Source organism: Battus philenor, unplaced genomic scaffold (genome assembly GCF_028537555.1).
Source record: "Battus philenor isolate CCGP_79_NKW_IND1 unplaced genomic scaffold, ilBatPhil1.0.hap1 SCAF_19, whole genome shotgun sequence".
In the NCBI taxonomy this organism is placed as follows: Eukaryota; Metazoa; Arthropoda; class Insecta; order Lepidoptera; family Papilionidae; genus Battus; species Battus philenor.
The window spans coordinates 2,017,477-2,034,470 of NW_027181681.1; the positions used below are offsets into that span (position 1 = coordinate 2,017,477).

Consider the following 16,994-nt stretch of genomic DNA (forward strand, 5'->3'; position numbering starts at 1 on the left):
GTTGTAAAAAGCAGTTGTTTTAATATAACACACACACCATAGTATTTATTATATAGATTAATAAGGTATACCTAAGATATACCTCAATAAATTTTGAGATATGTAACTGACAATCATTTAATTGGCACACACCATAACCAATCAATAAACATTTACTAATGTAAGAAATTAGATTTTGTATAACATGAATAGGTATTTTTTGGATCACAGTCAGCACTTGTTGCTTTTGTTTTATTGAAAAATCATACATGCCTTTGTTTACAACTTTTTGGGTTTCTCATCAGAACGGTGACTGTTTTTACACTAGATTTCTTTATAGAAACTAAGTGAGAGGCTCATGTAATAAGATTTAATTGAAGCTGTTATTACATGTATTGCACTGAATTGGAATGTTGAGACGTTAGCTCTTAAGTTATTTAGGTAGTCTATCTATGCAATGAATGGGAGCAAGGGCTCTCAAGAAAGGTTCTTGAATATGGCTCAAACATAGAGTGAAGAATAAATAGCCACTTGAAGGTTTTGGACTTGTAACAATATACTGATTAGTGCAACATAGGACTACAACCTTATTAAGATTAAATATGCTGGATACATGTTACCTCGGCCTATGACCAGCAGTGGATGTCTTACAGCTAAAATGATAATTCCAAGCTATGCAACTTTATGTTTCAAACATTGATTTCTCAGTGAACAGCTTCATGTTTAAAGAAATTGTGTGAAACTCCAAGACTTTACTACAGTTTACTAATTAATCTGATCACTTAAACTCAGAAGACCATGTAATTTTAAAGCACTATATATTTATTTTGGAGCCTTGCATGAAACTTGTAAGTCTTTGAGTTGCATTCTTTGGAACTTCATGTTTTTGTTATGCAATATTCTACTACAATATATTTGTATTTTATTAGAATCATGACTAGGCATGTCATGATAATGATCTCGGAACGAAAGTAGAGATGCCTCGCAGATGCGACTGCATTCACTATTATTACACTCTACCTGTACGTGTAAGTTAATATTAGTTTAATATCTTCATGGCAATAGGCAGTGTGTTACGCAAAGCACCTCTCATTAATTTATAGTATAAAATACTTACAGGATTGTATATTTGTATTTCGCTTCTATGATGCTTCGGCATAGGACTAATTATGAAGTCCTTGAAGAGGAAAAGGATTATGAAGAACACTGCCGGCGATATGAGCTCCACTCCTGTGTTAACAAATCTTCGTGCTCGCACCACTAGGTGCTTTAACATAAGCACCCGAAGTGTCCCCCGCATTTTTACTGCTTGCACTAAGGGCACTACTTTCTCATAAACATATTAAAATCACGTAAGTTATTAACTGATTACTGCGATGTCGGCAAAATGTCATTAATCGCCTATTATTAATATCAAACACAACGTAATTTTATTCAATGACTCATTTCAAAAGTGAAATTTTATAATAAATTAAGAAATAGGAGATACGAAAGCCGTAAATGGTTCACACCATCACTAACACTGACAGACACTGACAGAATGAAAACATGAACTTTGACACAAAGTGTATACCATCCATAGACAAAAGTATACTCTTTTTATATTTTTTGTGCAAATGAATGTTTTTGGTAAGTACACAATTTAAAAAATAAGTTGAATCGTTTGAATTTGAAAAGGATTAAATTAATGTTTATATAGTTTTAAGGCAGTATTTTTTGGTTGGTTTTGTTTGGTTCTCATAATATTTTAATTATTTAATTAAAATTATCTTGGTATTGTAATTATTTAATACAGTACTATTTGTACCAGCAGCTTTACCAGTCTTAGTATAAAAAGGCGAATTAAAGGTCCTCAGTAAATATTTCTGTACCAAACCACGTGTAATATTTTTTCAGGTTTTAGATGTATGTAAATATTATTTGTGTATTTAGGTATCGAGAGTTTTAATAATAAAGAAAGGTTCTCTATCCTACCTGAAATTAAATATAAACTAAACCGAATGGTTTTTACTGGCGGAATGCTTGCATAGATTAAGGTAAAAAGCTACCTATTTAAAAACCGGCGGAATTATATCACGCCCCACAGGGGCGCGGTGCATAAGTGGATTGTTGTGGCGACGTTTGTCAACACCAGGACACCGAGTAGCGCTTTAGGTGTTATTCGAAGTCTGTATGTCAACATGACGATTATTCTCTTTGCTCTGGAAGTGTAGCATCGGTCCGGGCTCACACGTTGGCAATTGGGCAATAACGTATAAAACTTCTAGTAAGTGTAGGGTAGTATGTAAGAAATTTCCTAGAGTTATAATTTTTTTTATATATTTTTTCTGACTTGAATAGTGAAGAATATAAAATAAATAAGTGTATTGTGTACGTATATCATTTACATTAATTAATAACTGTCAAGGAACATTAATTATTTGTAATATATACTTGTGCCAAGATAGTAAATAAATGTCTTGTGATCTGTTAAAATAATCAGTCTTTGGAAACTAGATGTTCGCATTCGGCGGTGAACAGTGTAATTGAAAATGTATTTTTAGAGATTATTAACTATGTTAACAATTTGCTTGCTTTCGAATGCGAAAAGAAGCTCCGAGTACACATCGATCTACGATAAGAAATAATCGAAATGATGCAAAACTAATCAAGCTAATGAACAAAAAATCAATCGTCAATTCATTACCGCTGTTAATTAAAGTTCAAGGTGTGATTGTTAAAAACTAACACGGGGATGTTGTATGTTTTCTTGGCTTTATATATTTTAAAATCAGTTCATGGCTGTGGTGTTGGAGTTACGCCACCACTACTGCGACCGCCTCCGGGATCTCGGGACTGGAAACATTGGGAATTGCCTCCTTACAATGAAGATTGGATAGGCTTCATAAATTTACTTGGCACCAGACAGGTACCAGAAAAAACCACTACGCAACACCCGATGTTTTCTGATGATATTATAGACATAGAACATCAACCTGGATTCCCGAAAAATTGGCAAGGTGTGTAATCATTACGTACTTAAAGTTAAAATACAAATTTGTTAAAAATTTAACTAGTGTAAAAGTTTTAAAGGGGTGAATATATTTATCATTTACTGTCAATTAATGCATGATATATAAAAATTTTAATTGCTACGTATTAACTGTCATAAAATAAAATTTGTTATTGTTTACTACTTGTTGCCACAGACTTTGTATTACACGAAGTCCTAACAGAGTTTCAGAATGATCACTTTTAACAGGTGATTATAAATACATATAAAATATTTAAAGCTTTTTTCTGCCAAATGAGCTCATACAGGTTGTGTAACAAAATCTATATTTATATTTAATATTACATGGCTTATTTAAGTCAAGATGAGTCTTCGACCCGTTCGGATATTAAATGCCACACATCCGAAAATAATAGGCGAATGAAATTCACTCTATATATTTTTGTATTGTATTTAAAATTACATATTTAATAAATATTAAAATAGCATGGAGGTGAACACATCGTTTACAAGGCTTTCTATCTATAAAGTCTTATACTATTAACTCATAATACACAAATGTTCTTAGACAGTTTTAAATTATCTGGCAGCGTATTGTAAGAGCGTAGATATTGAATATTTCTTTCTAGCCCCGTTTTCGGGACCTCTCATTCAACCTCTATCATAGGTGGACAGGATCCTTATTTACATTACAATTTTTAAATAAATTTAATCAATTTCTGTACTCATCTTTCGTCCTTCTCAATGTCTCTCATTCTTACATTGCGTATTGAAAGATTACCTAACTCGATGAAGTAATATTTTACCGCCATGCCATCTCGAAACCGATATAAATACAAAATGATAAATAATCTTCATCGGTGGAGAAAAACCTGATACACTATACATTGTTTATGATTACCATTCTATTTGATTTAGGTGTCATTATTACCATCATCATATCAGCCAATAGCTCACTATAAGCACATTCATCACCTAAAACTCGCCACGATCACCGGTCTAGCGCTGCCAGCATCTACTGGCTTTGACGACCTTGATAAAGTCGTCGGTTCACTTCATGAAGGGCCAACCAAAGCCGCTTTTACCTGCTGGTGGAACGGAAGTCGACTGCGACCCGCCCATATCAGACGAGCAATTCTTCTAGGTACGTCATCGAATTTGATTCTTCTGTGAATCTACTCATTTCGGATTCGAACTCGCACCAAAACTCTAAACATAGACATCTGTATAGCTCTCTAGGTCAGAGTTCCCCAAACTTTTTTGCGTCGTAGACCTTATGTTTTTCCGTGTTGGGTACACCCCCTACTTACCTGATATTGATTTTCTGTAAATTTCTCCAAGTTCAAAATGTATTGCGACCACAAAGCGAATACCAACATCCTACAACTTACACAATTTTATAAACATATATAATATTTTTTTTACTTCATAGGTACTTTTATAAATAATGTAAATGTTTTGATATTATACGATGTGTGATCTTAGTAAATTGGTACTATCAGTGTATGTGTTGAGATCCACTATCGTGGTCTAACCATTTCTAACAACAATGTGGTCGTCATGTATTATCTATGTAAGTAATCAAAATTGTTTCTTTTACAGATCTCGGTATAGGTTTTACCGGAATGAATCCACCTAAGAATGCCGAAATTAAAGGCTTCGTGGGACAACCTATGGTCTGTTTTGAACTACCGAAAAAAGGAAACGGCAAAAGCTGGTATTTAAGGTACAAGGTCTATGTAAGAAAAGGACCAATATTTAGCCACTTCCGCACATGCAGTGGTAGTCGTGCAAAATAACGCCTGATTCCATTACATACAATGTCTATATTTATTGTTTACTTTTTGCAATCGAGAGTTTTTTAACCGGAATACGCTATGCAGTCTGTAACTATATAAAAATAGGTAATAGAGAAAATATCTTTTAATATAAAAGACACGAAGTTAATTGAAATAGGTTCCCTTCTCAATCTTATGTATTTGCGAAGGTCGTGTGACTTGAAATGTCTTATGGAATAGATGACAAACTCTTTCCATGCTATCTTCACGCTCTTTCCATACTATCTCATTCTCGGCATTTCTCAAGGCAGTGGAAATGAAGAGTCCAGTTAGTGATCTTGATCAGATAAGATCAGAGGATAGATGAACGTGCACATGGACTTTTACCGTCTAAAAATAAATTTGACGGAGGCTTACGCCTTTCAGTGGATATTAGACGAGGTGATAAAGTTTTTATTGCAGATGGTATTTCGACCCCCACGCGGGCGTGTGCAAGAGGTTCATATACAGCGGTTCAGGAGGCAACGGGAACAAGTTTATCACTCAGTATAACTGCAACGTTACCTGCGTAAACCCTCCACAACTGCGCTGCCTTTCGGAGAACCTGTTGGACTTCAACATGTACCTGAATACCCCTCGACGTGTGATCGCTATACACTTGTAATTTGTACTACGTAAGAAAAGGACCAATATTTAGCCACTTCTGCCAAACACAGAGGCACTAATCGGTGTAACATAACTCCTGAAGATGCCCCGTGGAGGGGTAAAACACGTGTTGAGTAATTTGGCGGTGGCGGTTGTTTGATTCGCATTGTTTGCCGCATACGTATTTATCAGCGGGCTGGCGGGCGGTGCATTTCATTGCACGACTACCACTGCATGTGCGGAAGTGGCTAAATATTGGTCCTTTATTACTTAGGATGGACTTCCGCGAGGTAACGCCTGATTCCAATAAAAATTTGTACTACATTAAACGATTTTCAAAATTAAATTATCAATTGTTGCTCCAAACAATACGTTTTTTTACGCTGTTTGTCGGATATTAAAAACGATTTCTCGAAACTGAGTTTGATTGTCAGAAGAGTAATCACCAAAATACGAATAAAAAAACTCCGCTTTTTTTCTTTTTTATTTCTCCGTCTTACAATATGCTTTATTAGTACATACTGCATTCAAGTAGTAGGTATACAAAATTATATGATATATATCTAAGACTCGACTTCGTGTAATTGAGAAAGCTCCCGTTGCCAGATTTCAAAAATAAATTCAAAAAATATTTTTGTGATTATAGTTACTATTACACGAGTGTTTCCTAGCGTGGGGCTCGCGCTCCACAGGGGAGCAATTTCATTATTAAAAGGGGCAATTCGAAAGCAGACTCGACACGAGTTTAACCTTTTGTTTTTATAAAACATACATGTTACCTAGGGCGGGCGGTAAGGGTTTAAGAAAGGCTACGGAGGGGCATGGCGCAAAAAAGGTTGAAACACTTGAAAGGACTTCATAGCAGATACAAAATCTTGGTAATACCGTGTTCACTTTCATGTTATTTCAATGCTAATTATATATGTAATTTTTTATTCTGTTAAAAATATGCCTAAAAGTTATTTAAGCTGCTCTTCTTTGATCTGAGGCATTTATTATCCAAACAAATGGAATACACATCTTGACGCTATGCGATGTAATCCATCTAATATTAAATAAATATTTTTTTTGATTAAAACGTGTTTGCTTACGTCAGTTTCGTAATGTGTCTTCAAGAGAACAGTGTGACTTCACAGTCCATTCGCTAATATAATATGAGATCGGATAATAAACATTATACAGGACAGTCATCAAAAGCTAGTCAATTATGAACAAAATCATCTGGAAATTTAATTTCAAAATGTCAATGAGATATATTTTTTGGAATAATGTTTTCTGTAATTTTTTTGAATTTAAATAATTTACCTTTTTAATATACCTTCTAATTTGAATTTGAAGAATTTAATACAAGTTGTAATAATTTTATAAAAGGTAGTTTTATTTTTCTTAAACAGCAACACTACTCGACCTCGTCACTATTTTGTGACAACTTCCAGTAAAAGGATTGTGAGTGGTGGGATTGAAACAGCGTTTTGATTATTGAGTCGGGAGCTCGGTCACTCGTTCGATAACCATCGAAGTGATAAGTTGTCTAGTGGAAACTATGCTAGTTGGCCTATAAGAGTATTAAAAGTGGAATAAAAGTATTAACTATGCTGTGAATAGGAGTTTTTCTGATAAAGTATACAAAATAAAACATGAGCATATAAATTATTTTCACAATTTATTTTAACCTTGAACATTATAAACCTAATAAATAAATACAATAGCAACACATTAAAAATGATAAAAAGAACGCGATATTACAACACGATATGTCATCGACGGTCACAGATAATAAAAAAATGTTATTACAGCTGTCAAACAGATTTATTTATTTTGATAAGCGCTCGCATGTCTGACATGTTACTTCTAATTTATTTCTTTTGTTCGCTCAGTTTTTCCGGGCGGTTTAATGTAAACATCACACCTATTTCTCCTCTTCTTTCAGCCATTACAGTTTTAAATTAAGAACATCAGTTCTTCGGCTCTACCAAGTCTGCTTTTGTCGTAAGTTGAATCGGCTGTCATGAACGAACTGCATAAAGCCGTCTTCCATATTGCCATCGTATGTCTCAAAGTCTTCAATAATGTCCTCAAAATCTCTTGATATACAGGTTAGCTTGTTAAATATCTCACTATACATCACCCTTGCCGAAATCATGTACCGCAGCGCTGCCTGGAATAAAAAAATATTGTAGTTTTGCAACATTGTTGGCGACTGACTGGATGATATAAAACCTCTTTATATTTTTATTTGTTTTTTTATATTTTCATAATAACGTTTTGTGTCGCGATGCATAATTGCATGTTCGTTCGTTGTCAGTTTGTTACGTATTATTTTACTGTTACCTAGTTTAATAAAATTATTATTAAATTACATTTTCATTTATTACAAAAATTATTAAACAAGATCTTATTCAGGGTGACCTCTATTGCACCTAGTTTGAAGTTACAGAGCGCTGATGCATAACCTACACGTACAGTAACAGCATGAGGGCTCCTTCAGGACCTGGACATGGTCTGTTACATTATTTCACAGAACTAGAAAGTATTAACCGCTGGGCTAATACGTTGAATATTGGATCCATTATCTTACACACAAAGCGAACGTGTTTTCTCCGGGCATGTGACTTGACATTACTAAGGAACAACTACTAGTTCCGTTTTAGATCGAATGGCCCCTAAAAAGTCACACTACGACAACCAAGGGGTTTTTTTATCATTAACGCTACAGGACGTTCACAGCTAGACATAGGCTTCCATCATAGATTTACAATAGGTTTGGAAGCTCCATTCATTTAGTGCAGTGATTCCCAAAGTGGTTTATATCGACCCTTAGGGGTCTATGACAACCTGCAAGGGGTCTACGTCAGCGAAAAAAAATTTGGGGGTCCATGAAATGAAAAAAAGGGTCCACGATAGTGGATCTCAACACATACACTGATAGTACTTACATCATACTATCTTATAATATCAAAACATTTAAATTATTTATAAAAGTAACTAGAAGTAGTATTTTGAGTAGTTTGAATTTAAATTCAATTAATAAATGTATAAATTAACATGTGTTTTTACTTTAAGTTTTTAACACTAAACTTCACTACAATTAGAAATTTACAGGAAATCAATATGGAGTAAGTAGGGGGTTTACCCCACACGGAAAAACATGGCAAGGGGTCTACGACACAAAAAAGTTTGGGGAACTCTGATTTAGTGTGTACCTATGACTTTAACAAAGTTATCTTTACACCGTATGGGTGAATTTCCTGCGCCTGTCTTTAATGGCTACTTTTACTTCGCTAATATTATCATCATAATAATAGCCACAAGACGTCCATAGCTGGACATAGGCCCAAAAGAACGGTTGAAAGCGGCTTGCATCCAGGGTTTTCCGGGCTTAGATCCTCTTCACTTCATCCTATATTCTTTTCTTATGTATAAAACTTGTTTCTGTAGAGTTGTAAAAAATGGCAAAAAAATCGTAAATACCATGTGATCGTCTTTAAGCGCGCTGTTAAACTCCGTAGCCATGAAGTCCTTCAGAGCCTGCACTTTCGACGCTCCGGCGGCTGGGAACATAGAATACACAACATCTTTTTAACATTAGCCTGTTAACGATTTAATTTTAAATAATCTAGTATGATAGACTACGATTTATAATGCCGCAATTAAATCTGGAAACGCATTATTCCGCATTGCCCATGTTTAAAAGAGATTCACGTTTTAAAAAGATTTTAAATAAAAAAATATCGCTCCAGTAATAAAAATCATTCACAATCACATTTATCTCCGACAAATGTATTTTCACGTCAATTAGTAATAATATTGTAAACGTGCAAACTATAGCTTTTATAAGATTTTTTACCGTTTTCGATCTTCACTATACCGTCTCAATGCACCTAATATAGAGCCTATCTAAGCTGTGTCTACCAACTCATGATCGATTGCACATCGCTGTCTATGGTTTATCTTTAGATCTTATTTCATCTCGCAGTTTTTATTTCACAGCAATCGTATACTGTATTTATTAAAAATCATATTAAAACTGCGTGCATACTATGTAAAAATTCTCTTCTTTGTAAGCTAATGTCAGTGGACGTAATTTTTTTTATGTACACAAACCATAGACCGTTGACCACTAGGTGAACTAACGAGATAGTCCAGATGCTGTGAAGACGCTGGATTCGGATAGAGACCGGTTATTTTGTCAATCTTAGGGAGAGACATATGCCTTGAATTTGGCGTCTTTCAGCGTCCACGACGACGCCACAGACTATAAACAATATTTACATTACACAACTTTAGAATGAGTTTTTAGTTACGAAATAAAAAAAAAGTAAAAATTACAAAGCTGCCAGATATTAAAGAGTATTTATTAAAAAAAATTAACGTTTAAAACTGACCAGTTAAGACACTGTCGACGCGTAATTTGATTAAAACTGTGTGCCCGCGAGCATAGGACAGCTTGAAGTTCGACGGAGTGCCGATCACTCCCATTTCTCCCGCGTCCAAAAGCGTTAGATTATTGCAGAGACGTTCTACCTCTTCCATGCTGTGAGAAATTTAAATTATACAGAATGATTAAATATAGCTGTGAAGGCTTTAATAAGGTGAATGTATAGTTTGACGTCATCGTCGTCTTTTTGGCCATCGCCATATTTAACAGGCAGGTTAATGCTCGCAGTGTGATATTATGGTACGCATATGGACGGTACTGCCCAGTGGCGTACCTAGGGAGGGGCGGTGGGTGCGGTCCGCACCGGGCGCACTTACCTTGGGGCGGCATTTTTTATATTTACTTATAGTTGTAAAATTCATTTCATATTTATTTTCTTTCTTGAATAATAAATGAAAATTCTGTTCCTAACATTGTAATTTTGTTTAGAATTTTTTTAACAATTTCAATCAGTGTCGCTAGTTGCGAAAGAAGCTTCTCAAAATTGAAGTTGATAAAAAATTATCTTCCTTCTACAATGAGTCAATTAAGACTACAAAATCTTGCAATATTGTCAATAGAACAAGAAATTACAAATAATATAAATTTTGAGAGCATTATACACGATTTTTCTAGTATGAAAGCTAGAAGAGTAGGTATTATATAAGAGTGCATACAAATATGTCTAAAAAAAATTACACTGTGTATTAATTAATATTGATTAAATAACTTAATAATTTATTTTTGTGTATTAATTTATAAAAACCACTATTTGATTGACTTATAATAAAAAGGGCGGCAAACTGGAGATCGCCCCGGGCGGCAAAAGTTCTTGGTACGCCACTGGTACTGCCACCACTTTCTGGAAACATGTGAGCAGTGGCATCCTACATTATTAATGTTCAGAATGTGAATTATAAAAGATTTAGCCCGGGAACCGTGTCCGCGACCTGTGATCACAAATCTCAGTCCAGCTGTGCACTGCTGTCCACTGCTCGTGCAATTAGCAACTGGTGCAGCTAATATCGATATTTTTTTTACACAGGATGATTGGTTATAAGTTTAAAAGCTTTAAAGTAGTAAATATTTAGCGCATTTACTATAAATTAATGTATGTTACACCATAACCAATGGTTTTAGAAATAATAAATCGCGCAATGATAATTTGATAAGAAATAAATACATTTAAAAAACTTTTTAGTCTAACGGTTTATAAACTGTTTTATTTGATACCCATATTGTGGTGGTTGTGGAAAAATATGTACCTAGTCCGCCATATTGGAACGGCATCCATCTTGAATTTTAAATTTTGACATAATCATCGTGTTTTACTAGTGTAGCTCTTTCATTTGATACCCATATTGATTTTAGTTAAGGAAAAATACGTAATCCACCATTTTGTATCGGCGGCCATCTTAGATTTATAATATTATTGATTTTATTATATTGTACTGTCATCTAAATTAAATGTGTGTACCAAATTTCAGATCAATCTGACAACGGGAAGGTGCTTAAATTTTAATTTCTAATTTTGACCCAAATAAACAAATTCCGTACAGGTCGAACTAAATAAGACCGTTTAAAAATGTTTTCAAAGTTTAGATTACTACATATTTAACTAATTTATTGTCTGCCATCTGTCCCTTGTATTGCAAGAAGTTATTTTCCTGTCACATAATGATATACAATACATATAAGTAAAAGCAGTTAAAGATGGTTTATTTTAAATGAAAGGACAATTGTTTAAACATTTTGTTTACTTGTGAGAGGACAGGATGATGGAGCGTCCGTACGTGAGGCCGTGCTCCAGGGCCTCCCAGACGAGGCGACGCGCTGCAGGGTCCACGCCAGCTGTTGGCCCGTCTAGCAGCATGACAGGCGCACCTCCGCATAGTGCTGCACCTGCCGTCAGCCGCTGCGCCATGCCGCCGCTGTAGTGCGTCACCGTGTAGTGTCTGAACTGCTCCAGACCTTCAACACAAACATCAGAGCTTTTCTTTCAAAATACATCTTTGATAAATGTTATATTAGCTCAACGAGAGGATTATTAACGGGGTTTTTATATGGGATCGAATCAAAAATAAGATACATAGACGAACATAAGCAACATAGTTTAATGAAACGGCAAATTTAAGTGGCAGTGGACCGCATAGCGACAGTAAAACTAGTATAGACTTTAATTTTTTTTTAAATTTAATTTTTTTTCCAAAATATGGCTACACTTTTGTTTCTAATTGCACCATACCATCAAAACTCAGGGATTCTCTTTCTAACTAAAAATCAACGCAATTTTAATACAGTTTTATTTTCACGTTGTTTTGCTAATTTTGGAGTTCAGTTTCAATTACGTAGTGAGTTGTAATGTAGTGTGTTGTGCTTTTTTGAAAAGAGAATAGTAAATGTATATAAATTTTAACGTGTTTTTTCTGGTTATAAAAAAAGTAAATATTATTCCAATTTATTTATTGGCAGAGTTATATTATCTTTGTTTTTTAAATGTTTACTTTGTTCAATTTTCTTTTTAAAAAGTAGTATTTTCGTAACCCCGGAACCTATTTTCGATCTTTACATGGTTTGCTATAGAAAATCCTATTTCACATCGTCGTCGTGTTTTTTTGGAACGTAACCACGACGCAAAGTGAGATATTGGTGTAGTCAATTTTTTTCTTTAATTTTCTGCGTCTGTATGCGGGTGAGAATGCAAAGGCAAAACGAAAAACAAAAAGGATTTCTTTGGAAAATCTTCTTTGTAGAAAATACATTAAAATTTATAACTGTATCATCGTTTCCCAACATGGGGCCCACGTCCCAGAGGGAAGCAATTTGATAAATTTGAGGAAATAAAAGTGGGCAATTGGAAAGTGGACTCGGCTCAAAATGCCGTCGTGATTTGCAGCTGAGAGAAGGATTCGTATTTAATAGCGACAATGCTCTCCCAACTTTCCGTGCTCAATAAACAGGAAAAATATATTGCAAACAATACACCATTTCAATACAAATTAAAAGTATTTAAAAAACTCTTTCGCGTTAATATAAAAAATTATGTATGTTACACAGCATTTAGCCATTTAGTTAGCCATTAGCATATTTACACGTGTTTTTATTGTTATTCTCTTTCTTATCGATTTGAAGTTTTGACTTTTTTATTCTATTTTTAGGTATTTTATGATATTAACTAACGCAAATGTATAAAAAGTTTAAATCAATAAATAAAAATAGTATCTCAGCAATTTGACAATTAACTCTTTTATACAATATAAATACCGAAATGGTATGTAAGCGTGCGACACAGAACGTGAAGAAAGTAAACCACGTGTACAAAAGTGTTGGTTGATGTTCGAAAGAAAGAAAGGTCGTAAAAAAAACCAGAATAGATAATTTAATTTTAATCTCACCAATAATTTTGAACCAGGTATTGTTTTCAATTTTGATATCTTCTCGTGTAATCCCACGAAGCACCATCAACGTACGGAGGTTCTTCTCGCCGGAACGAAAGAAGTCCAGGCCGAACGTCTGGTGGCTGTATCCTAGTTTTCTTATGTACTAAACAATAACATAATTATTACAATTTGTTTTACACGTGAATTATGAGATACTTAGATGTAGGAAGGTGTTCGAAATAGCGACATCAAACCACAATGCAGACTGATGATCTTTTTTAGGTCAGGTGGCATTGAATGCAAGCATGTAATAAATTTTTACACAATGTCAAAAGTTTTTGATTTAGGCTTTTCGTCGCCATACCTAAGGACTGTCCTACTCCTAATAAGTTCTATTTACATATATATATATATATATATATATATGTAAATAGAACTTATATATATATATATATATATATATATATATATATATATATACATATACACAATTATCTGCAAGATTGTGAAAATTAGTTAGTTAATGCACTTCATGTTATTTTAATGTATAAATTGTTACAAAACACGAGTTACAGAACCCTCTAAACATTAAACACTGAACCCTAGGATCAAGAACACGCGTAACCCTGAAATTATTTATAACTTTTTGTGTACGGTTCTCGGAAATTCTAACCGAGTACTATCTCGAACTTACTAGAACCTTATCCGTAGTAGAAATAAGTGTACTCCACATGTCGACAGTTTAGTGTTGTTTTTCGAGTTAAAAGATTAAGATCTACAATCAGTGATATAAAAGTGACTATTTGGTAAGTTGATTAGAGAGTAATTTCCTAAGCGATTCGGAAACAAAGTTTGGATTAAGCGCACGTATACTTTGTGTTAAAGTAGGGTGACCATTTAATTTGTGAATAAAAGACTCCTTGTGAACCAGTGGTGTTTCATTTCGAGTCAGAACTCACAGAACGTAACAATATGTTTACTTAATTGTACCGACCTTTGTAGCGTTTTCATTCGCAAAATATCCATTGCCGAAAATTATTCCTTTTGTGACGAACTCTTTACGAGTCATAACCTTGAACGCTGTGGTCTTGCCGCAGCCGTTCATACCGAGAACGCCGAAACATTCACCTGGTTATAAATAAAATTACATTATATATAACCTATTTACTGCACATGATTTTTTTTAAATTGTACACTTATTGTCAATTATATATTGATTTGTTACGGTAATTAACACCACGCCACATTATCAACCACATTAATTTGAATTTAGAAACAAAAAAAAATGCGTCATAACGAACTGTCAGATAGTCATTTATATATTTTTAATTATTTATTTGTTGGAAAACTTACAGTAAACATTCATCGTTATAATTAACAAAATTGAAATGTCTGTTTACATATTTTTACATTAATTTTACATATTTATCATAAGTGAAATAAATAATAAGTGTATTACAATAATTAATAAGTCGTCACCGATTTAAGACAAGTTTCTTCGTAAAGAAAGAGAGTCTTTGCAACCGTCGCATTGTACTGCAATTACAGGCCTCCCCCAAAGATATCTATGGGGACATATACCATATTTACCACGCCTCTCAAACAGATTGATGATCGCAACGTTGTATTATGATACGCAGAGGACGCTGCTATCAATCCTCTGGAAATTTTATTTAAGCAGTGGCAATCCTGTATAATTAATACGAAAAGAGTGATTTTTTTAAAATGGTATCCCAGGAAACGCACCTGCTACCTATGATTGCAAGTCTCAGTCTTCTACCGCTGGACTATCACTGCTAAATGTATTAGTACTTATTTTAAAATTGTCTATATTTAATTACCAGGTACATTACATACGATGATATAATTTTATGTACATAAATTCGAATAAACAAAGAGAGGACAGACGTGTGTTAAGGTTGTAGAAAGACATTAGATTTAGTCAGCTTTCTACAGGTCTCAAAGGAAATCTAAGAGGCCTATTAACATATGTTGTATGTCTGAAAGGGTGATGGAAAAGGTGATGACGGTATAAAGACAGAAAATTGACTAATTACCTTTTCGTACAGAAAAATTGACGTCCTTCAAAGCAAAGGTTCTCGCTTTGAACAGGGTAAAATATACCTTCCATGTTCGGCTTACCAGCATCGCCTCCTTTATAGTTTCCTTTGCTGCAGAGAAAAGATTAAACACAAAAATAATTAAATAACGCAGCGGATTGGCAAGAAATGGCAATGGGCAGATAGCGCAGAGAACTGATTTCCGCTGAAGCCTTAAGGCTCTAGAGTGGTAATTATGGACCAGCAAGCAAAGTACGTCCACCCTCTAGGTGGATACAAGTTCATACCGTTCCTATAGGAAATCTCTGGGGGAGATATGTACTGATCAGTGGACGTGCTACGGCTGAAATGGTGATGACGTGATTGATTACCTAACCATCACTGTAGACTATCATAGGATCTCCAACGCCCAACCATAACACGAGACGAGGTATGAAATGAATACAAAGGATGAAAAGGAATGCAAGAATTTATGATGAACAAAAGTGAAATGAGTGGTGACGTTAAGATTGAAGGAAGAGGAGTATTAAATTAGAAAATTTAATAAATAAATTATTATTGTAACTATTATCTTTGTGTACCCAGGACAGGAGAAAGAAAAAAACCCATAACATGACCATGGCGACGGATTCAGGGTGATCCGCTGCACGTGTGTCCTGGCGCTGCAGTGGCGCGAGAGCTAAATATCGCTTGTCTATGATAACGGATGGGAAACTGCAGCTCTATTCTTGAGTTGAGGCACCAGGCTACTGCCATTGAAACTACAGAAGTATGCGAAGGAGTTCCAATAGTTTGAACAAAAGATGCTGAAGGAGACCAAGGGGTTTCAGCCGGTAGGAGTCAGGCATAACTCTTTCCTTGCCCCCGCAGCGGAGGGGAATCCCATGCTGGATTTATCCACGAATATAAAGACTATCTTAGTTGTTCTATTTGTATCTGGACAATTTCTAAACTATCTATATGTCTTGATTCTTCATTATATTACTAGTGATCATTTGCTAGCAAAACCGTCTGAACAGAAGAGGCCTAGAGCTAATTCGATGATCAGAGTAGATAGATATCACGGTAGATGCGAGGCATAAAACTGGAGGTTTGAAACGTTGGGGTTGAACCAACAAGTCTACAGATAAGTAACTAGCAGCAGGTAAGCCTTATTGATCTCATGATTGGCAATAGTCAATCATCATCAAGGTTCTTGAGTGGTGGAGTAAGAGCTGATAGATGTGGCGCGGGTAGCCTCCCCCCCACTAGGTGGACAGAAGACGGTTAAGTTCGCGAGAAGTCGCTGGATACGAGTAGCACAAGAACGGTCATGGTGGCTATCTTTGAGGAAGGCCTATGATTTGCAGTGAGCGTCCATCGGCTGAAACGAAGAAGAAGAAACACTCGGAGATGACGATTATTCAGGAGACTGCCCAGTTTTGCATTATTACAATATTGCCTCGTACATTGTCTGCAGGGGATTCCCCGGATATTTGTTTACTCACGTCTAGCGATAGTGTTTCGGACGTATTCCTTTTCGGCGGCAATGTCCGGACAATCGTACTTCCTGGTGGGTAGCGTGAGTGTGTGCCGCTTCTCCAACGCGTTCCATAGACGATCTAACTGCTGGTATTCCATCAGCATTACTAGACTCTACAATACAATATTCAAATTTGGAACTCGGTTTTTTTTTAACTATGTACATTAGTTAAAGATATTCGATCTATTCATGTGAGTACTTCATGTAAAACAAACACAGCT

General features: G+C 35.0%; 3 protein-coding genes across 3 annotated transcripts in view; 1 reads left to right on the forward strand and 2 right to left on the reverse strand.

The window, feature by feature from the left end:
- Positions 1–1,503, reverse strand: part of LOC137921622 (phospholipid-transporting ATPase ABCA3-like) — a 53,843-nt gene extending 52,340 nt beyond the window's left edge. Inside the window, exon 1 of the mRNA XM_068764421.1 lies at positions 1,097–1,503. Coding sequence (XP_068620522.1) covers positions 1,097–1,279 — 183 coding nt within the window. The 5' untranslated portion in view covers positions 1,280–1,503. The remainder of the gene's footprint in view (positions 1–1,096) is intronic.
- A 983-nt stretch (positions 1,504–2,486) lies between these two features.
- LOC137921752 (uncharacterized) lies at positions 2,487–5,602 on the forward strand. Its single transcript, XM_068764569.1, has 3 exons — positions 2,487–2,978; positions 4,574–4,697; positions 5,212–5,602. The coding sequence occupies exons 1-3, from the start codon at positions 2,714–2,716 to the stop codon at positions 5,411–5,413; spliced, it is 591 nt and encodes a 196-aa protein (XP_068620670.1). The 5' UTR covers positions 2,487–2,713; the 3' UTR covers positions 5,414–5,602.
- A 1,717-nt stretch (positions 5,603–7,319) lies between these two features.
- Positions 7,320–16,877, reverse strand: LOC137921624 (linearmycin resistance ATP-binding protein LnrL-like). The gene is made up of 8 exons (XM_068764422.1): positions 16,739–16,877; positions 15,249–15,362; positions 14,186–14,319; positions 13,207–13,354; positions 11,572–11,782; positions 9,780–9,928; positions 8,866–8,945; positions 7,320–7,552 (listed from the first exon to the last, which is right to left on the reverse strand). Exons 1-8 carry the CDS (start codon positions 16,875–16,877, stop codon positions 7,364–7,366), a joined length of 1,164 nt encoding a protein of 387 aa, XP_068620523.1. The 3' UTR covers positions 7,320–7,363.
- Between the last annotated feature and the right edge of the window lie 117 nt (positions 16,878–16,994).